General features: G+C 41.0%; 1 protein-coding gene across 1 annotated transcript in view; it reads left to right on the top strand.

Annotated features, from left to right (window-relative positions):
• Positions 1-19,224, top strand: part of foxo1a (forkhead box O1 a) — a 28,542-nt gene extending 9,318 nt beyond the window's left edge. The window contains exons 2-3 of the mRNA XM_068317085.1: positions 14,666-14,857; positions 15,204-19,224. Of these exons, the coding sequence (XP_068173186.1) occupies positions 14,666-14,857; positions 15,204-16,382 (1,371 nt within the window). The 3' untranslated portion in view covers positions 16,383-19,224. The remainder of the gene's footprint in view (positions 1-14,665; positions 14,858-15,203) is intronic.
• Positions 19,225-25,774: the final 6,550 nt, after the last annotated feature.

Below are 25,774 nucleotides of genomic sequence, written 5' to 3'. Positions count from 1 at the left end.
TACAGGACCACTCACTGCTGAGAGCCCCAAACCACAGGCATTACCCAGACCCACATTGTTGTGCAATTCCCGCCCTAAAGCGATTATGCATGGTGCCTGTCAGACTGGCCTGCTATTATCACATTATAACACACGCATTCTGGCATGTGTGAGTGTGTTCACATACATTAACCCCCAATACAGCAGAGTGGAACTCTAAAACAAGTATTGTTATGATGCATTTTGAGGTCAAAGTGTGTAACAGTGTAACCAGAGCAACCTTAGGTGTGTTCCATTTAGGTTTGTACTGGTGATGCAACATTGTCCCACTATTGTCTGCGGTGCATACCAAAGCTCTTGGCTGACATAGTGTTTATAAAAGAAACACCTCACAGGGAGATGACTGGTTACCAGCAGTCAGGTTTCAGTTTACATCATTGTCCACCCTCCATGGCCTCAAGCTGATCTTTAAAGAGTTCTGAAAAAGATTTCTGTGAGAATTGTCTTCGGTACTGATTTATTCATTCCTCAGTTAAACGAAAAGGATGTTTGAATATATCTTCTCAGTAACATGGACCCTGACTTTAATCAAAAGATGGAAAAGTTATAAATGTCCATCCCCATCTTATATTTTGCACTGTTTCAAATCCAATTTTATTACCTCTCCTTCTTATTTGTCTTGTGCAAAATATTATCTCTCTCTGTTCTTCTCTCAATACCTCATGAGGACACAAAATGAAAAAATACATTAATAAAAGTCTTTAAAAAAGATTTCTGTCATCAGTGATTATTTGCTGCTCACAGCAAATGCACTGTTTGTATAGTAGTTCCATGAATTATCTCTTTTCTCAAATCTGTTATGTCACTTTTTGCTAGTCAGCTCAGATTTCTGCTCATGCCTGACAGGAAGCAAGAGCTTTGAAAGAAGTGCAAGCTTCGCGCTACTATGGTAGTGATATCATCAGAAGAGGAAGTAATGCTGAATGTGATGCCAGATTATTAGGCTTCCTTCATTTTTTGCTTCATTTTCAGTTCTACCCACAGATTTGAAATGTTTCAAATCATTCTTCAGCTGTTAAAATAAAGGTACTGTGCTTCACACTATATGTTCAATTGTATGGATTTGGGTTTAATTTATACATAGAGCAAAGTCAGCACTGGGATGAGGCATTGGTTTTCTGCTCCTGTCCTAACTTGCACTGGTGTAACCGCCGCGTATGACATATGTCAAAAAAAATGTGAGCCCTCACTATGACTAAGGTTTTTCATACAGAGAACAGTTCAACACTCACATCATTTTGTTGAGAGCAAAGAGGTCTAAACTGACATATCCCAATACATTAAAGATTAAATGTGTTCCATAATATTCTGTCCTCAGAGGACCTTATGTGGCATATTAATATACAATACATACATACACACACCGCACACATACAGACGCACACACACACACACACACACACACACGCACACACACACACACACACACACACACACACACACACACACACACACACACACACACACATATATATATATATATATATATATATATATATATATATATATATATTTATATATATATATATCCAGAAGCTGGATAGTACAGTGGTTAATTCAACTGACTTGAATGCAGGAGGTTGTCGGTTCGAATTTGGTCGGGACAAACACTATCCAGTCAGCTTACACAAATGCAGTAGGGGCGTGGTCTGGAATGCAGGTGGGCGTGGTTCCGAACCCCAGACATGGCGGACACTATCCAGTGAGAATGTAAGAATAGGCAGACCAACTTGTGCACCGCCTGGATAGACTGCGATTCAATGCCACACATGTGGATACTGGAATGTCTGGAACTGTATAAGATCAACAGGACACTAAGAGCCTTCATCAAGAACTCAATGGGAATGTGGAAGACAACCCTGGAGACTAACTCCAAGCCAATTGCCCAAGTTAACATCAAGTGCGGCATATACCAAGGGGATGCACTATCACCACTGCTGTTCTGCATAGGCCTGAACCCCCTCAGTCACATCATCACAAAGAGTGGCTACGGATACCGATTCCAAAGAGGGAAAACAATCAGCCATCTCCTTTACATGGATGACATCAAGCTGTATGCCAGGAATGAGCGAGAAATTGACTCACTGATCCACACGACCAGGATCTACAGCGACGACATAGGGATGTCATTCGGATTAGACATGTGGCCGGATGGTATCAAGAAGAGGCAAGATGATCAGAACTGAAGGGGTTGACCTACCAGGGGGCAGGATAGAAGACATCAAGGACAGCTACAAATACCTTGGAATCCCACAGGCTAATGGCAATCATGAGGAGGCCGCAAGGAAGTCATCCACAGCCAAATACCTCCAGAGAGTAAGGCAAGTCCTGAGAAGTCAGCTGAATGGCAAAAACAAGATCCGAGCCATCAACATGTATGCACTACCAGTCATCAGATACCCTGCTGGGATTACAAGCTGGCCAAAGAAGGAGATAGAAGCCACAGATATTAAGACTAGAAAGCTCCTCACCATGCATGGAGGGTTTCACCCCAAGTCCAGCACCCTGAGGCTGTACACTAAGCGGAAAGAGGGTGGCCGAGGACTAGTGAGCATCAGGGCCACTGTCCAGGATGAAACATTGAAAATCCAAGAGTACATCAGGAAGATGGCCCCAACAGATGAACTGCTCGGTGAATGCCTTAGACAGCAGAAACCTGAGGAGGAGGAGGAGACAACACGGAGGGATAAGCCCCTACACGGCATTTACCACCGTCAGATAGAGGAAGTGGCTGATATCAAGAAGACCTACCAATGGCTGAATAAAGCTGGACTGACAGACAGCACAGAGGCACTGATCATGGCAGCACAAGAACAGGCCCTAAGTACAAGAGCAATAATAATAATAATAATAATAATAATAATAATAATAATAATAATGGATTAGATTTATATAGCGCTTTCTTGTCTGGACACTCAAAGTCACTTACATTGGATCCATTATTCATTCACACCTCATTCATACTTGGTGGTGGTAAACTACGTATGTAGCCACAGCTGCCCTGGGGCAGACTGATGGAGGCGTGGCTGCTAATCTGCGCCTAAGGCCCCTCCGACCACCACTGGAACAATCACCCACATTCACACACCAGCGAGTGCCTCACTGGAGGCAAAGAGGGTAAAGTGTCTTGCCCAAGGACACAACGACAAATGATTCGGCGGGAGCAGGAATTGAACCGCCAATCTTGAATCATTGGACAACCCGCTCTACCACTGAGCCACGGTCAATATCTACCACAGTAGATCTGACCCAAGGTGCAGGCTATGTAAAGAAGCCCCAGAGACAGTCCAGCACATGGTAGAAGGGTGTAAGATGCTCGCCAGCTCAGCATACATGGAAAGGCACAACCAAGTAGCTGTGATAGTGTACAGGAACATCTGTGCCCAGTATGGACTAGAAGTACCCAAATCCCAATGGGACATACCACCAAAAGTGGTTGAGAACGACAAGGCTAAGATCTTGTGGGACTTCAGCTTCCAGACTGACAAACAGCTGCTGGCTAACAAACCGGACATAGTGGTGGTGGACAAAGAGCAGAAGAGAGCAGTGGTGATAGATGTGGCGATTCCAGCTGACTCCAACGTCAGGAAGAAGTACACGAAAAGACTGAGAAGTATCAGGGGTTGAAAGAACAGCTGGAACATATGTGGAAGATCAAGGTTAATGTGGTCCCTGTGGTAGTAGGAGCACTTGGGGCAGTGACCCCCAAACTGGAAGAGTGGCTCCAGCAGATTCCTGGAACAACATCTGAAGCCTCAGTCCAGAAAAGCGCAGTCCTAGGAACAGCTAAGATACTGCGCAGAACCCTCAGACTCCCAGGCCTCTGGTTGAGGACCCGAGCTTGAGGATGACACACAGATACAGCAGCACGCTACAAGGGTGAGAGGGACATTTTTTATACATATATACTGTATGTATATGAATATACTGTATGTATACAGTATGTATATATATATACACGTATATACATAATTATTCGTATTGCAAATGTGTTGAACAGAGTAGTATGCTCATGTCAAACTGAATGTTGCTTTTTAAAACATGATAATGCCTTTTCAAGATCAGCCATTACAAATGGAGCAGAGTCACAATCTAATCAATTTCCCTGCAAACGCCTCAGCGTTCTAGCCCTACCTCATTTCCTTTGTAGAATGACCCCATTAAAAACTGATAAAATTGCTCTAATGGATCCACTGGACCTAGTAAGGGTTCTTTGGGGTTTCTTTCCGCTGTTAAATCTTAGTTTTATGACAGCATGAAGTGGTTAATTTTAGAACTGGCAAACAAGTGAGTGTATCACAGCACAACTGCTTCAGGGACCTTCTGCAAATCTAGCAGAATTAGATGTATCAGGAACTGGCTAGAAGAGGCCTTACTAAATATTTTTAGAATATTTTTTCAAAATCAGTTTAGATCTATTATCCACTCAGTCTTGTATGACGCAAGTAACCACCAGAGGAAATCATTTCAATGAACTCTTTCTTTTCATGACTTGGAGTATTATTTTAGCATCAGAGACATTTCTAAAATTTCTAACTCGTTTCATTTCAGTTACATTTCAGGATATCTTTTTTTTCCTGTCTCTTATTTTTACTCGTGAACAGCCGTTTCATGAAGGCAGATTGGAAGTGTGTATATATGTTGGTGCTATAAAGTGCAATAAAACAGCACAAGTGCTCTGACGAGAACTGAGAGTGAACTGAGTGGATATTTATTGTTCAAATGTCCAGCCATTAAACAGCTCGGGGATATCCCAGTATTTTCCAGCTTGAATCGCAGTACAAGCATACAAATATAACTGCCCAAACACCCCCACCCCACCCCCACCCCCTCCCATGGTAAGTCAGGCCTATAGATGCAGGCTGCCACACAGGCGCTCAGCAGCACTCCACACACTGCATCTTTATCCAGGCAGCAGCTCAGCCCAGCCACTCTGCTGATCAGAGGTGAAAAATATCCCCACTCACAGACACAGCTCTGTGCATTTACAGGCTGACATTGTGTTGCACTTAGCAACACATGCACATATTTTATCATGATAAGCTTAGACAGCACAACCACGGTCCCTGTCTTTACGCATGAGCCGTAGGCTGCTTAAGTCTGAGTCAGGAAATCAATAGGCATTAGAGAGAATTAAGCATGGTAACACCAAACTCTGTGAGTGGTTAGTATGCTGTCGGGACATTGTTTTAAGAGTTTATTGCTGCAACTATTGTGAACAAATATGAATAGTCAGAAAGAGGTATGAAATGCACGATAAATGGCTCAGGCAGTTCCTCACTCACCCCAGTTTGCAGTCCTTCCAGGTCAGGTGACTTGATAACAGTATGGGTAAACTAAGTGCATGTTACTATTAATATATGTTTTTGAATGGATTAAAATAAAATAAATACTGGGCATCAATTTCTGATGAGAAATGCCTTTAAAATCTTTAAAGGTTTGGAAAGCTTGCCAAAGTCTTGATTTCATTTTTACGGTTGTTTTTTTAGGACCTTTTGAAGCAGCTATTGAAATATTTAAAACATCGTTAATCTCCCTGTGTGGTATAGATGAAGCAGTCAAGTGTTATTGGAGTGCGTAAACACTGAATTGAATCATTACGTCGCTTAACCTTCAATGAACTATTAAAAAAAACATACAGAAAGAATTGATAAAATGATGCACTGCCTGGGTGAATGCAATGACAATGGGTTAATGAATGGAACTAAATGAGTAGCCAACTTAAAGTTATAGAGGTGGCAAAAAAGTCCACAATTATTAACTGTTGCCCAATAATTTTAACAACTCAAGAAGAAGAACAGATACAGTAAATGAGGTACAGTTTTTATTTACAAGTGTTAAGTGCTAAATAAATCAGTAGCATTCATTTTTCTTCCTATTGTTGACTTTGTGAAAATAAAACAAGGAAGAGGAAAACTCCGACTGGATTTTGAGGGTTGTAGCCAATAAACACAAAACATTGAGCCAACCTTTCTCAAGCAACAAGCCTTTTGGCTGTTTGTCTTGTTGAAGTATTATTTAAGGTGTGAATGTTTGACCACTCACTCGCTCTTTCAGCCAAGTGTTCCTCTGAGCAATCTGTCTGAATGTCAGACCCTGCTCAGCCAGAGGAAGCAGGAGATGATTTGTTATTCTCTCACTAACTTCTCTTTGATGAAGGTGATTCGTATGTATGGAACTCTTTCTATTATTTTGACTTGGAGCTTTATCCATCATTGCAATCCCACTGTAAGGGCCTACCTGGACTAGAACCCCCTCTTTCCTCTTTCCTCTTGTTTTGCCCTGGCAGACTACAGAAATTCTTTTAGGAGGCACTGACTCTTGAAGCCCCTGTTTTCCTCAGCTATTCTATTGCATTTCACCTACCAGGGCCTCATTCGACAATGTTTTGCGTAGAAAGCAAAGGCATCAGTGGAATCAGTATCAGGACTGAACAGCTCTTCCTGTGCGGACACAATACAGCAGGAAGTTTGCTAATAGCCTCTCCTCTCTGCCACTCGTCCCACACAATCATACTGTAAGATCCTGGGCCTCGCTGCTTCTCGCCATAATCATAAAACCACTCACAGACACTTTATCATTTGTCTGAGAATGATCGATATAAGCTTAATCAGTCATCTGCTCAGGCTTCCAAGTTCAGCTGTGTGTGTTTGTGTGTATTTGGCGGAGGGCAATTAGTTCCACTCAGATTCCTTGCGGAGGATTGTGATAAAGAGGCCGTCAGTAAATACATTTGCAGACAGATTTGCTTCTGCATGACTTGCATTTTCTGCTTCTCCATCTGCATGTTACAATGCACGTGTAACTTGGCATCTGACAATGACCATTTTGAAGAAGTCCTTTCCTGGAAGTCCTAGACTGCTGTTTGGGCAGAGAACTCCCAATTCGAGAAGCTCTACACTGAAAGCACTGTGTTTGTTCGTCCACTCGCCATCTTCTTGTCAAATTGAATTATTGGATGTTGACGTCAGTGGTTGAGAAAGGAACCCTTTTTTTGCTAAAACACGAGTGTGCGATCAGCTGTGGCCAGGAGTTCACTGTGTTCTAGAGGGGTAAATGAAAAGGATGAGGGCAGAGTAGGACATGAGAAAGGGGATAGGGATGGAAGGATTGGGCTGAGATTACCATATCAAACCTTATCCAAGAGTCTATTTCTATTTTTAATCCGAATTGATTTTTCAAAGCAGAAATTGTGGTAAAACACATTTCTTTTTTTTTATTGCTGCAAACAACGAGTCATTCATAGTCTCCTGACCGGTCAAACCTGGGGCACTAAGCCGAGCCTCGTCCTAATGTGCAACATTATTAACAATAAACACTTCATTTTTTCTGAACTATTTAAATGAAACCAATGATATAAATAATCAAAAAGGCCAAAGGCTTCTTATTCCCTGTCCGCTGCTTTTTCTTTCCACCATTTTTTATGATCATTGCTGTATTGACTGTAGTAAATAGGTCAGTGATTATCACTGGTCAGTTCAATGTTGCTGCTTATGATAACCTATCAAACTGCAAACACACAAAGTCATCAGAGATTGCTTGGTGAATTTGGTAATGTTAAAGTGTATTGCTTTATTTTTTTAACCTTTGTGTGCACATGTGGCGCTGTGGCTGAGGATGTATGAAGATTCAATCATCTGGACTACAAGTTTCCTTTCATTTATAGTACAGCATTATAAAATTGCGTTGTTTAAGCATATACTGTATATTAACCATGGACGCACAGGTTTTGATTTACTTTGAATATTGAATATTTCAATATTTGAATATTGCTTAAACACAATCATCCGTTTGAGAGGAAATAGGCTGTAAAATATATGTAGATCCAAATCAAACACTGATAATAGAACAAGGAAACAAAACTTACCAGACGGAACCAACCCACCATGAGTGAGTGTGTCTTTTGATGAGTTTGTGATACCAATGCCTGGCAGCTGCCAGCCCACCATCTCACCTGAAGCAGTGTCCTCAGCCCCCATGCTGTTGTTAAGTGGGCAGACCTGCTAAGCTAGTGTTAAGCTAATAACATGTTATACAATTCCTGTCTCGACCATGCTACTCTAACTCAGCACAAAGCTCCAGACATGACTGAGCTATAGCTTCAGAGCTACTTACTGTGGGGGTAGAAGTAGTGTGCTTCATACCATATAGGTTGTCTTATTCACAGCCTCAGACATGACACAGAAAATAGCTATTTAGAAAAAAAACTCACGCCCTCTGTTAAGCTAAAATGTGGGTATTGAAAGGTGACAGCAGCTGTTTAGGGCAGCACCATTTTTCTGATGAGTTCAGTGGAAACAGGATGGAGAAACCACTTTTTTCAAATTCATGATGTCTGCATCTCTGATTAATGGATATGAAACTGTTCAAAGTGCTGTTGCCCTAAGACTTTATACCTGACGAGGGACCATTGCTGCACAGCAGACGTAGAGCTTTGGGCTTTGCAGCTGAGGTTTCACTTGTGGCTTCACCTGATTTAAAACAGCCCTGCAAGTAGATGGTGTTACGTTCTCGAAGGGATTTTCTCAGCAGATGGGTTGACATTTGAGCAGCTCTTACCAGCAAGTCTGCCAGTATATTTCTGGCATATTGTCCTCATTTCTGCAGGTACTTGGAGAGGAGAGGAGAGGAGAGATGAAAGGAGATAAATTGAGGAGAAGCAAACGGAGTGGGAAGGAAGCAGAAGCTAGGCAAATAAAGAAAATGTGAGATTAAGAGGAGTGAATTATGAAGGTGACTTTTCACACTTCTTTCTCCTCTTCAAGAGGTATTGGAAGTAAAGGTGTAGCCGAGAAGTGAGAGAAGACTAATAAAGCAGAGGAAGGCAAGGAAAAGTCGCACTGAACACTGTGGCCTTTCAGCGGTGCCGCCAGTGAGGGAGTTTAAACCGGCCCAGTGTGTGATCCATGCCCACTCTGTCACACACAGCCCCTCTTTCTCTGTTTCTTAAATAGCCTTCACTCAAACACAGACCGCTGCTCTCTCACACACTCTCACACAACCCAGATGCCTGTGCTACAGCCACTTTTTAAGTCATGAAGTGCCCTCTAATGTCATTTAGTTGCAGCAGTCACACGGCAAAGTGAACATTACTTTTATTTAATTAAGTGTGTTAGGTGTGACATCAAGGATTAGTGCTTGTAGCTAAAGAGGGGCTGTCTGGCAGTCAGGGGGTTGGCAGATGAGTTGAAAGCTAAATTTGTGGCATCCACTTGGCTCACGGCGCTGCGGCTTTGCATTCCATGCCTTTTTCACCACCTCACGACAGCCATGTTTCCAGGCAGGAAGTCAGCGCTGCTTCCTGTCACAGTCCTCTTTCATGTGGTCACTTCCTCGTGTTTTGCCAGCACTGCTCTGTTATGTTAACTCAGAGAACAAAGGTGGTGCTCCATGCGGTGGGTACATGAACTAGCCTTCAGAGATACAGTGCTCGAGCTCCTGCTTGTTTTCACAACACACGTTGTGGTACATTATCAAATACAAAAAGGGCTTTTATTCAACAACATTTAACATGTTCTTTTGATTGCATGCTAGTTTGTCCTTAGATTATCTGTTGGGGGGGTGGCAAACTCAGTTATTTAAAAGAAACTTTATTTTTGGGATGAGACAGTGTTATTCCTGTTATTCCTATTCCACTTTATATTTATACAAGATAAAGGTGTCCTCAAGCTTCCATTATCAGGTTTTGGGTTTTGTTACTTTGCTGAGGAATGTTGATTGTGATGACTAGCTGGCTGGGAATCCTGCCTTTACTATTTCCTAAGAGATACTAACCCATTGGCTCTGATTAAGATTGAACTTTGCACACAGTGATTAGCTGGAATGTTAAGATTCCTGTGCACTGTGGCCTCAGATAAATTAGTGTCAGATATAGTCGCAGGATTCAAAAGAAACAGGCACAAGATTGAATGTATTAAAAAGAATAGGAACAACAAGTCATATATTCCTCTCATGCATTCATGTCTGCATTTGTTTTTCTCTCTTGGTGGATGATTATGCACTGATGGTGTGTGTGTTCATCTCATATCGCGTGTGTTTGCAAACCACACTGACACTGACTGCCGTAAAGTGGGTAACAAAATCAAAATCATACTGTGCTGCTGTTTGTCAGGTCGTTTGCCATTCCATTAAAAACATCAGCTGAAGCACGCACACACGCACGCACACACACACACGCACACACACACACACACACACACACACACACACAGTAGGAGACAAGGGTTTTCCATTGGCCACACCAGACACTGTCAGCCACACTGCCCACATGGCACTCCTTTTTCTATTGCATTCTGGTGTTTTTCCATCAGAGCAGGGTTCCTGTCCCTTTTGCGTCTAGATTTATAATATCCTCCATCACCACAACACCCAGCGTACTGACTGTGACGCAATACAAACCAGAGCCTTTGAAGTCAGAGATTTGTGATTTTTTTTCCCTTCTTGTCATTGCCGGTATTTTGGAAAAGTGAACTATGTTCATATTTTATTCTCACATCATTCAAATATTTCAGTTTTTTTTCCAGTCTTTGTAGTTAACCACAGAAGTGAACCATTCTGGACAATTACAAGAAAAGAAAAGTGAAATATATTAGAAGTCGTAAATATTGATTATTGCTGTTTATTGACAAAAGAGGAAAGGAGATTTAAAGCTAATTTACCAGGTTAACACCAACTTGACTGTGGTTTCTGGAAAGCAGATGTCTGCAATTTCCTGTACTTTCCAAATGGTAATGGGTTGTTTTTTTCTACATTTGTTTTTGGGGTTTTTTTGGGGGGGTGTTGGGAAATCATATAGAATGTCAATTAAAAAATTCAAGAAATGTCAGGTAAAACCCGTTATAGCCAAGTAATTGGGGCAGCAGTGGCTCAGTGGTAGAGCAGGTGGTCCAATGATTCAAAATCGGTGGTTTGATTCCCGCTCCTGCGGGAGTCATTTGATGTTGTGTCCTTGGGCAAGACACTTTACCCTCCTTGCCTCCAGTGAGGCACTCGTTGGTGTGTGGATGTGTGTGATTGTTCCGATGGTGATCGGAGAGGCACAGATTGGCAGCCACGCCTCAGTCAGTCTGCCCCAGGGCAGCTGTGGCTACATACGTAGCTTACTTAATTATTATTATAAGTGCTGAAGTTTTGAAATAGGATTTTTTTTTCCTGTTGCATTGATAAACAGCTCCAGTTGCCCTACAGTCCATGAGAGCATCGTTGTATTAGATGCTTCACAGTTTTCCACATATTTTCAGCTGGGGTCAGGTCTGGACTGCAGACGGTTCGGGCTATCTTACTCTGAAGCCGGATTCAGAGAGCTGTGTTGAATGCGTCTTCACTGTCTTGCTTAAAAAAAGCAGGGAGATCCCCGAGAAAGATGTGGTCTGGATGGAAGCAGTGTTCTGGACCTGTTGCCCATGGCATGGAAACTGGTATTTGACCTTTGTGTTCTATGTTCTCTGTTTTATAAGTGGTGCTGCCTGAAGGTCAAAGGTCATGGACACTCATTATTTTTTTGTCCTTGACCTTACATGTAGAGATTTCTCCATATGCTCTTAATTTTTTTGATGTTATGAATGGATGGATGGATGGATGGTAGACAATGAAAAACATCAAATCAACTTTTTTATGGAGCACCTTTGATATAAAATGCAACACAATGTGCTTTACAGATTTAAAAACAATAAATGCAATTAAAAAAGAAAGTACTATCAAAGGTAAACCCCTCCCTCCCAACCTTCATACCAGGCACACACGCATGCATACAAAATGAATAATGTGGCATGGTGCTTATGATCAAGGAAATTGAGAAGCTTGTGGAATAGCACCCAGGCCTCCTGACTCTGACAGACAGTTGGATGCCTACATGGAAGGGAGGACCCCCCACCCACCTGGCCCCCAACGGACCCAATGACATCAACCCTACCAGCAGACTGGACACTGCTCCCAGTGTGGCAGTATCTGCTCTGTGGTCCCTTCACATGTTGTACCAGTCCTTAGTGTTTAGTGTGCTGTCCTACGACATTGTGTTTTGGGGTGGTGGGGCCATGAAAAGGGATGGAGAATGCATTAACAGACTCATCTGCAGAGCGGGTTCAGTGGTCGGTCAGAGCCTAGACTCTGTGGAGGCAGTTCTGGAAAGTAGGACCATGTCCAAAGTCAGAGCAGTCCTGGGGAACGCTAACCACCCCCTGAACACCGCCTTCTCCCAGTAAAGGAACTCCTTCAGTGGTAGACTGCTGTCACACAGCACCTCAACAGAGAGGTTGAGGTCCTCCTTTGTGCCATCAGGGGGTACTATGAATCCCTCAGGAGAAGAGGGATGGAGGTGACTAGGTCAGGAGCAAGCAGATGAATGGAGTGGAGGAGATGGCTTGTGTGAGACTGCGATGCAACCAGGGTTTTTTTAGTGCAGTTGGGATGATGATGTGTCATACCATGTAAGATGGATCTGCCTTTCTCACCATGTGGACCAGATTAGGCTGTCAAGTTGGGTAGTATATGTCCTATAGTGTCTGTGTTTTCTCTTGGTGCGTCTATTTATCTCGTATTTATTTGTTTGCATTTATATCAGCTGTGCTGACTGGCTAATGTACGAATTCAGAAGTGTGTTCGAATGTATAGGAGCAATGGATACAGTATCTGTCTGTCTGTCTGTCTAGCTATCTAGATAAGTGGCTAGCTAGCTAGCTAACTTGATAGCTATCTATGAAGTTACCTAGTTAGTTAACCAGCTAACTATCTTTCATCTATGAGTACCTTGAACAACCTAGCTGAAGCACTGTAGTAATTATTTGATTGCAAGGCTGTGCTGTAATGAAGTCTCTACTACACTGGTCATCAGGATGATATATGGCTTTGACATCTACATCCCAGCATTTATGTTTACATTGCAGGAATTCCTTGTTGCAGCCCAGCTGAAATTACCAGCAGTCTCAGCAGTCATGGGAAAAACAGACTCATGACCAGACTTTGCTCCTCGCCTTCTGTCAGTGTTACTGATGAACAGGAGAAGGGGCCTAGTTTGCATGATCCCACAGATTATGCAAACTAGACTGAGATGACTGGCTGAGGCAATCAGGTTATTTGATTTTGGAATTTCATTCATTTGTGAAGGCCCAGTGTTCAGAAGAGCTCCTATGCTCTCTAGAGCCTGAGGTTCTCCAGTGAGGAGAGGAAGTGGAGAAAAGAAGAAAGCAAAGGATAATATTTGATAAATGAGCTTTAAATTATCTGATAATTACCTGACATGCATCCACCAATTGTACACACAACGTTCTATCAGTGAGTCGGCCATGAAAACAGTTGTATGATGTCTGTGAGGGGTGGGACACAGAAGTATTAAAGTTATCCACAGCATCATTTCAGTGTGGGGACAGAACTCACTTGCAAAGTGATTGAAAGCTCTTGTTTAGAAGTCAGGGAGGACATAATCAAAGACGTTAACAAGTTGTATTATTGGAATATAATACAACTTCTTAACACTGCCACATTGTTTAAACAGTGTGGCAGTGGAAATATCTCAGCTTTTTCTGCTTTAATTGTAACCTATGTTTTTTAAAATTAGTCCCTGCAGCAACATTAAATGTTTAATATTTTTTGATAAGCATAAAGGTCAGGCGTTTGTGGTTTCCATTTTATCAACTGCAAGAATGTTCTCAATGTGCATAAGGCAATAATTGACAGGAATGAGAACTTGATGTGGGTTAAATTGGGATAAGATTTCTGAGTTAAGAAGAGACTATAGAGAGGAGGAGGAGCTGAGGTGAAGGCAAAGTCGAGGACAGACTGTGAACCAGATGTGAGGCGATGACTCACAGCAGGAGCAGGCTTGATGACGTTAGCCACTGTGCACACTAAGCTCTGCATTTGTGTGGACTCCGGGACTTCCACCCTCTCTTCCAAAATAACAAGCTTTACACATGCACAGTAACGTCTGACCAAAGCTCATTACTTAATGTCATTGCCTGGACACGTAACAAAATAATGCTAGAGTATAAATTGTAATCTGGGGAGAAATGGTCAGTTAAACAACACTTTGAGTTAGACTTTGAAATTCAAAGCAGGGTAAAACTCAAAACAGGAAGTTCCATTGAAGAACAAAAACGGTGTCTTGTTTATGCAGTTTGCTTAGCAGACGTTTGCTCAATATTCTTTCTCTTGTTTGCTGTGTTTTAACAATGCTTCACTAGCTCCCCGCTCAAAAATTAGTTTTTCCACTGGGGGTGTCACTTAGCAACGTTAGAGCACACTATTAATGTGTCTGTAAGAAGCAAAGATTAGTCTCTTTCCTCCCTTTGATTCTGTGCTGTTTTAGACACACACTCAGGTGGAATGTGACTGTTGTTATAATGGTGTTTCAAAAAGCCCACTCTATTTTTGGGAAGGAAATAAAGGCCCACATGTATGCTGTTTCCAGATAAGCAAGTTTGCAGTTTGGTCATTCAGCTGCCAGGTTGTACTGCTCATGGTTTCACCTTGTGGATGTCTATTGTGTGTATGTGTTGCTTTGAATTACAAATTGTTTTGATGTTGAGTGACCTAAAATTCCCTTTTTCTGCTCTGTAAGTGAGCCATTTACCTCTGTGTGTTAATCTGCCGCTCACCTATCTTTTGTATTTTCTCTCTTCCGCTCCTCCAGAATTCCATCAGACACAACTTGTCGCTGCACAGCCGCTTTATTCGCGTTCAGAATGAGGGAACGGGAAAGAGTTCGTGGTGGATGCTAAACCCAGAAGGAGGGAAAAGCGGCAAGTCCCCAAGACGCAGGGCAGCATCTATGGACAATAACAGCAAGTTCACCAAGAGCAGAGGAAGAGCAGCTAAAAAAAAGGTAGTTCTATAAAATATCTGCCCGATTGGACCATACATCACCGTTTCTCTTTATTTCAACTAGCTATCTACGTTGTGCATTTTTCAATTACAGTATCTCTGAAAGGGTTGGTGGTACATTACATTCATTCATTGTTTTTTAAGTCACTATGTTCATAAATGTACTTTGAATATTCTAAATATTGTCTCATTACAGTCTTTAGCAAGAAAACCTTCATATTTCGTGTGCCATCCACTGTTCCTTGGACAATATTTCCAACTGAAACATATGCTACATTGACTACCTCTGGCACACACACAGTAATTTGTCACTATTGGTGCACTGAAATTTTTTTATCTCCCCACAGCTGTCCATGCAGGGTGGCCCTGATGGAGGTGCAGACAGCCCAGGTTCCTACTCCAAGTGGCCTGGCAGCCCCAACTCCCACAGCAATGATGATTTTGATGCTTGGAGCAGCTTCAGACCTCGAACCAGTTCCAATGCCAGCACTCTGAGTGGCCGCCTCTCGCCCTTCATGCCAGAGGATGACCTTGGGGAGGCAGACGTGCATATGGGCTACCCAGGAGCCCCAGGGACCAAGATGACGGCCACATTGCCCAGTCTGACAGAGATGACAGGCTCTCTTGGACATAGTTCTGAGAATGTCATGGAGAACCTTCTGGACAATCTGAACTTGCTCTCGCCCAACAATTCTCAGGTTGGAGGGGCGACAACCTCTGGCTCTTCCCAGTCCTCCCCTTCTCCTATGATGCAACCGAGCCCTGGGTACACACCTTATAGCTCCAACAACATGGTTTCGCAGCCTCAGCAGGAGTACCGTAAGTGTGTGTACGGCCAAGCAGGGATGAACAGCTTGTCGACCATGCCACTGCAGACACTGCCTGAGAGTAAGCCCAGCTTTGGGTCCACCATCAACCAGTATGGCTGTGCTGCAGGGCTTTTAAAGGAGCTGCTGACAACAGATACAGATCAACATGGAGAGCTGATTCCGTCAGTGGACACTGTGGTCTCTCAGTCTGGGGGGAGCTGTATGCTGCCTCCATACAGCAGCAGCCAGCATGCAGTCAAACTAATGGTAGGAGGGAACAGTCACCCACATGCTCTCTCTCACACTCACCCCCACAATGTGCACAGCCAAGCCCCAGCCACATCACCAGCTATGAATGGCCGCTTGCTCATGCCTTTGAGCCACAGTACCACACGCTTACCTTCAGCCAAAAGTCCTATGCAGATGCCCTATGGCATCTCCAGCCACCTCAGCGGAGGATGCATGCCTGGTAGCTTCTGTCCTCTCAACACCAACGGGTATGGCCGCCCAGGCTTACCTCAGCCCTCACACCCAGAGAAGCTGCCCAGCGACCTGGATGACATGTCCATTGAGAAATTTGAGTTTGACATGGAGACAGTCCTTCATGATACTCTTATGGACGGAGACTCCCTGGACTTCAACTTTGAACCAGTGGTGACCCAACAAGGTTTCCCACATGGTGTGAAGACCACCACACACAGCTGGGTGTCGGGATAGAGACTGTAGTACGGCAGAAGTTCTGCTTAACTGTTTTGTTGCTCTTGATGTTCAGTAAACAACACAACTCATTTGATACAAGAAGGTGCATGTCAGGATGTTTAATACTCATCCTTAATTTACCTGCTGTCTCTATACCATCAACATTTCAAAAATACTTTGTGATCATTTCAGGAAACTGACACTGACTGGGATCCGCTGAGAACGTATTTCCATTAGTGTCTCTGAACTGGTGAAGACAAACAGAACTATTTTTGAAACATTAAATATTCTGTATAAAGTAAGTGCCAAATTCTGCCTTAAAGTAAGAGCCAAACTGAAACAGTCTGGTTTACTCATTAAGGTCACAGATCACAGATAGCAGCAGCACAATCTGAAGAAGTGCCCAAACTCATTATGTTTACTGTTTCCACAATCAAACTTTTTGTATATAAGGTGGAGTGATTTTTTTTTTTTTTTGAAGAATATGAAGGTAATCTGACTAAATGGTTTGTGGACTGACATGATATGACAGATGTCTCAAGGGATTCTTGGATGTTGTTACATAATAACTCACTTTATTATTGCCTGAATGTACATAGTGATCATCCAGTACATAATATCAGGTCAGATAGTGTATTTTTTAAGACTGTAAATAGTGTTTACAGAGCAAAAATTACGGCAGCACACGAGCTCACAAAGAAAAACTGGATGAGATTCTCTAAACACATCAGGTGGACAGATCTGTGCTTGAGAATTCCTCTCAATCAAGCTGTAAAAAAGTGAGACACTTTTGGATTTATTGTACATACATTAAGAATGTATATTAAAATGATGTAGTAGATGTTAGATACATAGTATATATTTGAGATCTAAATTATTTGTGGTTGATGTAGATTTATGCTCGTGCACAACCTGCACTCATACATCAGAACTGTTCCGAGTCATTCGTCACTCTGAACCTTAATACCACAGGGGCCTATTTATTGTGCCTAATAACGTAGATATCAACCACAGGCTTGAAGGGTTTTATATTCTAGATGTCTATGGTCCAGAAGATAATCAAATCCAGCAGGCTTGAAGATATGTGCCGTGAATTATTTATTTCAGTTCCCTGCTTTCACTTTTTATGTGAAGGCTAGACAAAACGAGTGGTGATAGATTGTTATTTTCAAGGTGACCCTGAAGCTCTGCGGTGCTGTGAATGTTGAGAGGTCAGGGCAGGCTTGTGGATAGAATTTGTTTCAAGAGACCAAAACCTGCCAGTCATTGTCCCTGAAGAGTAAGCACTCTCTCCCCCACAACAGTCGCTTTTGTCCCAATGAGCCTGTTGATGCTGCCATTAGGAAAGCTTCTCTGTTTATACTCCACTGTCACTCTACCCCTTCTACCTCCACCTGTCTTTTTAAACTTTTGATATAACAATCTATTTTAATTCTTTTTTTAAAGCTGCCCCCGAAAAGTGCCACTAAGTGTTAAATATCTTATCTAGCTTGTATATTTGCATTGTCTTGCTTGCTTCTCTCAATTAATGCTGTACTAACTATGAACTCGCCAGCTTGTCAGTGGGTTGTTATGCAGAGTCACAAATCATGTGCACAGTTGTTGCTACCTTTGTGTACATGGTGTCAAGCTGAAAACATGACTGCTTCTCATGATGTTGACTAGTTCAGTGGTTTGAAGATCACAGACAAACTGAAAACAGCCTTTTCAACAGTAGTGTTTAGTCTGTGATTTATCCAGACACCACATGTGTCGCTGGGTGTCTGATCATGTGTTGTCAAGGCCTCTGAGTGCAGTTTTTTATTGACGTCATACTACTATTGAGTTCACCTCTAACTGGAGGCGAGAGCTCTTTAATTAGTTTTGGTTTGTGGTTGAAATGAAAACTTGCATACTCCAGACCAGTAACGGCACATAGTCTGGCACTATTGACATACATGTGAAGGGGGCCAGAGAGCAAGGCAAGTTTGAGTCAAATTAAATTCTTAAAATTTCCGAAGACTCTGCAGGAGAAGCTGATGTTTTGCATTTTGTGCCAGTTTCTTCTCCAAACATGCCATGGTATATATGACAGCCAAATTTGCTTTGAAGTGCAAAAATGATATATTTAACAATTTTATGATGTGATATGTTAAGAATTAAATATATTTGTGCCGGTCACTCAAGTCAGGATAAATTGTTATGAATCCATGTAGTCAGTGTCATAGGGTTCACTCTGAAAGTTTATGAGCTATACTAAGTAAATTATGTCTCTACATCTTTAAATGATTGAATCTATGCATTGTATTTCTTAATTTTATGTCGCTGTTTTATTTTCTTTGAACTCATAACAGAGATATTTTATTGTAACATAGCGCTGTGAGATAATATGGTGTTGTTGTCAAAACTCATTGTTCCGGATAACTATATGGGGAAATAAATGAAGTTTATTTAGAAAAATAGATCATGTGATTAATATGCTAAGCTTTTGTAACCTGACAATGTTGTTTTTCTTGTATTTAGCTACAGATTTTAGAAAATAGCATCAAAAAGCAGATTGCTGCAAAAACTAAAGGTATACTGCGTTTGTAAAATGAGAAAAATAATATTTAGTCTGTCGAAGAAGTCCTGCTCAATGTGTAGATTCTGGACCAATTTTGTAATTTCGTTAGATATTGCACTTTTACTTACATTTTATAACAAAGTGCTCCTCAAGACGAGAGGAAGAGTTCATATTGCATATTTTAAAATAAAAATCTGTTACATTTAACTTATATACAGGACTAGATTGGACTTGTGCTATGTGATTTGCAATTAATAAGAATGTGTAACTTGTTAAATAATAATGTATTAGGACCTGAATAAATGTACTTCTGTGTTACAGATGTGTAAGATTTGTCATTCAACTGCAAAGAACATGTTACACACAGAGGATTTTATCAAAGTACATCCCAGTACACAAAAACAGGTCAAAGTCACTCATGTAGTCTTACAAGGCAATACATATTTGAATAGACCTCAAGGAAAGTCACCAATGGCTATTTGCAAAGTATAAATTACTACTTGACATACAGTAATGTACCATTGACTGTGTGTAATTTTAAAAAAATCAATCATTACTCAACCTTATTAATCATACTTAAAGTTCACATTCTCAATTGAGCATAAAGAATTCTACTTTAAGAGATTTAAACCATGTGGAGAACCTTGTTTCATAAAGAATTCTCCACTTTTGTGCTTCACTGCCAGTTGTGCCGTCTCAGTTTTTCACTATAGTGATTTTTCATGGCTTTTTCTTACAGCCACATTCCGCACCATGAACCCCCTACCACTGAACCCAGTAACCCCAGACTGCAAACTGCACAGCCTCTCTGGCCCCTGTGTCTTTGACTCTGAGTTGTAAGTAAAAGATAACCTATAACTAGAAAAGCCACCGGGGAACAGTCTCATAAATAGCCCTGGCTAAAGAAGTGTTCTTCACAAGACACAGTCTAGACTCATTTCATTGCTCAACTTTTTTCTTCACCATTTTTCCCTCTGTTCTCATTCAGCTTGATTTCAGTGAAGAAAATGTCTGTGAAATGAGCATAAGTAAATACTGTAGATTAATTGAGTCTGTACTGTGCAAACTGATTTGATCCTCATGTAAAACAGTCTGTTTAACCAGCAGTGTGTTGACAAGAGCTAAAACTCATTTCAAAGAGCAGCACAACGTGATTTACCTCCCCTTGTGTTCAGGAATAAACTTTGATGTTTGCATTTCTTTACTGAGCACAGTAAAGTGGGCCAAGGTTTTGGTGTCAGTGTGAAATGGGAGGGAGTTGGAGAGGAGGGCAGGGAGTGCTCCTGTGAGCATAGAGCTGAGGAATGTGGGTGTGGATTTCTGCCAAAGATATATGCGATCCTTATGTTCCCCTGAGTACAAGGACGCAAATATGGTAAGACAGTTGGGGCCAAATCAGGACACAGATGCAGTATAAGGACAAAGTAATATGTCATGGAGTTCACCTTTGCTTGCAGTCCTATTTTTCCCATTCCTCCTTCATGTAGGTCTTTGTGACTGTGTTTTGAAGTGAAAAAAGAGTTTAAGGAGACTCTAGTAGAGTATTCTGAATCGTAGGAGAAATTTAACATCACACCCACAGTATGAGGGTTGAACCAACTTTAACAAAGACTATCAAAATATGGAAACTAATGAAAGCTAATGTAACCAAAGTATAGATGTTGGCTTGTCAAGATATAAAAGCTATTTATGCATTATCCACAAAAAGAAATAAGCGTGTTGTAAACAAGGGAGTCTTTGCTGATTTAAAGTAAAAATGATCTTGCTGTAAATGCAATGCAGTTGACCAGTGCAGTCCTAAAGAAGAGTAAATGAATAATTTAGCTGGCATAAAAAGCTCACCCAAGCACAGCCAGTCACAAGTTTCCAGTAATATCATACTTAAATGGAAGACAAAGAGATCTTTATTGTCCAACATACTTTAGAACATAAATACTATTGTCTGATTAGACTGGGAAATAATATGTTCTAAAAATATTACTATTTCAAAGGAACTCGGCATAGTTAAAATTTTAGAGGAAAACACAAAATAACTGACACTCTATTACTTTGTCTTTTCAAGCTGTCATGTAAGCTTGAACATGTAAGATTTGAGTTGGTGTGTGTGTCTGTGTGTGTGCGTGCGTGTATACTTGTTAGAGGTGTGTCTCTATGGCTCTATGGGCCACACAAATAAGTCTCAGGGAGACTTTGAACCCAAAAGACACCAAACAATTGGGCCTGTAACTAGTGTAGTGCCAGTGTGGATGACAGAACCCATGGGTGGTCACGGGCATATGCTGTACCAGCCTGATGCACTTTGGGAATTGGCACAAGGGAACTTAACATTGTACGTTTATTTCTAGTTGAATCCATCAATCACATTTTAAATGTGTTACACAAGGATACTTTGAGTTTCGCGGGACAACTTTAAATTCCTTTTTTTCCTCAAGAAGATTCTTCAACGAGCCACTACTTTTAATTGATGCATGAGACAGAACAAGACCAACCAATGTCTTATACAATTCAACTAAAATGATAAAGAAGTTCTCTTTGCCACTCTTTTTGTAATCTATTTAATTGGAATGCAACTTGACAGTTCCATGCATCATTCCTTTTCAACAAGTTCTACAACCCAATATGGGCATTTAGTCAACTCAAATTGTCCTTTGAATTGTCCTTCCAAATAGTCAAGTCTAAGTCCCTACCATTTTCCTAAGGCCTCTCTGGTTTAATGGCGTTAGCCCCAAATGAAGCCAATGTAACCCATCCAGTTCCCACAAATGGTACCACTAAGGCTACATAGGCAAATGTAAGTTGCCTATGTAGCTTTAGTTTCCCTCATCTTTGTTCAGTAAAACTGCTAATCTGTTTTGCACCAGTCCTCTTTCAGATAGACTGCTAGTTTGGTTGTTCCAGATGTTTTCTGGTAATCCAGTGATGAAATCTCATTACTATTTCTGACTAATACTGACATTCTTGCCAATCCTAGTCCACCTGGTTGGCTGATGTACCACTCTTGCAAGCCTCCATGATTTTACTGTATTTGGACCAGATTACGTACTTCACTAGTTAGACCAAGTTCTTTTTGTTGGCTTGCACGTTTTCTCTTTTGGTCTACTCCTGAGCCCATCTAGTTACCTTCATTACCTTCTAGTTTTTTCCATGTGACTTTTTTGGTAAGCAGAGGTGACCATTTGGTAAGCATACTGTTTCTATTAAGTCCAAGTGCTTCTGCGGTTGGTTCAAGTGCTGATCTGATGGGAATTTGGGACCAGAAAAAACCACAAAGGTGAACTTAAACGTGCCCTTGTGCACCTTTGAAGTATCACTTATTCCGTGCCCTGTCCCATAGAAAGCAAATGCATGCCATTCCTAAGATACTTCATCACATCATCCTGTGTCAATGCAGTTGTACTTGTTGGCCAATACTCTTCACTGTGAGAAGAGAGACAGCACAGAAAAGAAGTAAAGCAAGTAAAAGAGAAACAGATGTAGCTTAACTGTTGTGTAAGTTGAGAGGAGACAGCTGAGTCTTGGGGTTTGATGTATGTCCTGACTTGACCTCTCCAACAGCAAGCCTAAGACACTCAACAGGGATAACACAGAGATACTGATCTGACTCGTCTCTCGCCCTTTCTCTTTTTATCTTTATTGTTCCTGACCATGCTGCTGACCATCACTTGTTTCTCTTTTCATAATTTATGCTTTGCTGAAATTGATTAACCCCATATGACTTTGGCTTCCAGGTTAGTTACATTCCACATCAGCCTTTGCAATTTGCAGCCTTTGTACTGTGGCAGCTTTGTTGCTCAAAGAGCCCTTATTTAACATTATTTTGGTATCTTTTACAACAACATTATGAAAGCTACATTTACATCATTTATATCTTTTATTTTTAAGAAATTTCCCCTTTGGGGATTAATAAATGACTTTGATTCTGATGTAATGCAAGCAGTCTTGAGAGATGGAGCTACTAGCAGTCTTGTCTGTGAGAGTACTGATGAAGAAATTGTGAAGATTCACAATCATCCAGGTCAAGGTAAGTCAAGAAGAGCAAAGAAAGAGTCAAGTGGACTTGCTTCAGGTTTTTTTCAAAGATGTTTCTCCTCTCATCCAAGAGACGTCTTCAGTTCTAACTGACTCTTAGAGAGTCTGTATACTAAAAGTAATGAACTGATGTTTCATGGATTGACTTGACGACATGGCAGTACCTTGCGACTAACTCCAAACACTTAAAAAAACTAAATCTTTTTCCCCAGCTGATGGTTTCTACAGTCTGTCTGTGTTGCTCAAAGCTGTAGACTTCATGCAGTGGGTGTCTATTCATGGCTGGCTGGCAAAAGGCTCGCTCACAGCCATGTTCCATGATTTATATGACAAAATACTACTCTCCACCCCGCTTTGGTTTGTGGTTGGCTGCAACTGGCATGCGACTCGTGGTATTTCCTTCAGAATGATAGGAAGACTCACACACCGGCATTTCATAGGATAAACAAGGTCTTCTTGAAAGGCACAGGATGTGAACACTGAAGATTCACAGTTAAAAAAGGACAAAGAAGGAAAGAGGGCAAGAAAGGAAAAAAAAAGAGTCAGACATGAAGAAAATAAAACATCAACAGGAGGAAGAAAGAGGTACGGCATGCTGTTTATCTAGCATAATTGTAAACATAACTTTGTATGAAGCATAAATGCATTAGAATAGTTATAGAAGGACAGTTAAAAAATAGAGAAAACAAACCACTGTGGGAGAAGGGAAAATTAAATGACATTAAAAAATAAAATTTTATTAGGCAGGGAGAGAAAGATTACAAAGTTCCTTTGGAATAATGGAAACACTGATGCCAAATGACAGTGTTTGTTCAATTTATTTCACTGTAAATACAGTACTGTAAATAACAGAATATTCCCTGTTTAACATTTACGTGTTATTCCACTGATTCTCTGAGGTCGTAGTCACTTAAACCACAAATGGATAGAACAGTCCTTGACTTTTTCCTGTTCCCCAGAGGCCTACATTGTGTGGACTCTTTTAAAATTAAAACAGATAAAAATCTAATGTTCAATTTCATATACGTCAAATCAGTATTTAATCCATAACCTTTATCAACATGTCACAGTTGTACACTTCAGTTTTGAGCAAAACTTGAAAAACATTAAGCTCCATGAATGTATTTTGCTAGGTTGTGGTATGTGTTACAGTGAATTTTCTGGTTTTGGAACAGTAGCATTTATTTGTATGGTTAACGTCCGACCTATAAAACCACCAATACTGTCTATTCTCTCATTGCTCAAAGCTGTTTTCCAAACAAATGTTGAACGGGCCACTTCAGCCCCTGAATAGAAGACTTTTTGGTGTCAGTTGTCTTCAAAATGTCAATGTTATTTTTGTTAAGGAACACACATGTTGGTATTTATTACTGGTTGGCTTTTCCTTCCATAAGTAATGAGTTTTAAAGTGTTACTCATTACTGACAGGGAATGGGAAAAAGGTAATCAAATGCAACAGATCATTGAGCTAGTGATGAAATTATGCATAAGTGCATTTTGTGTCCCTTTTACTCGCGTCATAAGGTGTTTCAGGCTTGTTTACGTTCTATCCAGGAACATCTCGGTTACCTGATCCCTGGCCTCGTAATGTGCATCCAGGTTACGCGTAGGCGAGAACCAAGTATTAGCAGGACATTTCAAAACAACACCATCAACAACACTCAATGGCTGACAAACACTGAGCGCTGATCCTAACAAAGCAGCATGTGTGTTTGTAAAAGTCTGGCACTGAACTGCAGGTGGAGGCAGTTCAGCTCCATGTTACAGCCGCAAGATATGTCCTATTTCTGTTGCGGTCAGCAATTTGTCTCCGCTAACCAAGATAACAACAACATCATTGTTTTGGTTTGAAGATGTCCTAAATGCCGGCATATCTAAAGTGAATTTCGACAAGAGCCCATTTAGTTTATGATTTCAGGATTACAAGTTCAGTAAAAGAGAACGATTTCCACAAGCTTGTGTTGTGGATGGGGATGATTTGCATATGGTGTTGTTATTGTTGTTGTTATTGTTATTATTATTATTGTTGTTGTTGTTGTTGTTGTTATCATAATTGTTTGTTGGATAGATGGGTAGAGAGACAGACAGAGAGAGAGAGAGAGACAGAGAGAGAGAGAGAGAGAGACAGAGAGAGAGAGAGAGAGACAGAGAGAGAGAGAGATTCCAGATTGATGTCAAACTGGGAAATTCACACATTACAGCTTTCAGACATACAAACAGGACAGCTTTCTTTGTCCAGTTAGCCTGCTAACATTGTTAACATTCATCTACAGCTTCCCAATGTCCTCCCAGCGCAATCTATGATTTGCAAACGCGAAGTCCTTACGTCATCACATTGATTTTTGACTATGTTGGGTGTGTGTGTGTGTGTGTGTGTGTGTGTGTGTGTGTGTGTGTGTGTGTGTGTGTGTGTGTGTGTGTGTGTGTGTGTGTGTGTGTGCGTGCGTGTGTGTGTGTGTGTGTGCGCGCGTGCGTGTGTGTGTGTATGTGTGTATAGATGCTATGAAATTTGTTTGTATTTTGGTATAGGTAAAACTAAAGTAAGAATGGTCTTGTTTCAGTCAGATATATCTTATTTAAAAGTCAAAACTAAAAGGATAGTCATTTGATTTGATTGTTATTTTATGTTAAAGTGTTTAAGTTTTACACTATTAGTTATATGATTTCAATAATCAACATACAGGTGTTATCACTTACTACAAATAGATTCTATAATAATATACCACGTTGTTGTCTGCTTTTAAAGAAATGCTTAATGAGATAAAAAGCAGCAGAAATTTATGACTTCATTAATATCAGCTTTCCTTGTCCTTTAAAAAAAAATTAAAAACATCATCAG

This window comes from Antennarius striatus, chromosome 6, assembly GCF_040054535.1.
Source record: "Antennarius striatus isolate MH-2024 chromosome 6, ASM4005453v1, whole genome shotgun sequence".
Lineage (NCBI taxonomy): Eukaryota > Metazoa > Chordata > Actinopteri > Lophiiformes > Antennariidae > Antennarius > Antennarius striatus.
Note: the sequence above shows the minus strand (reverse complement) of the source record. Positions and strands in the feature narration are given on the sequence as shown.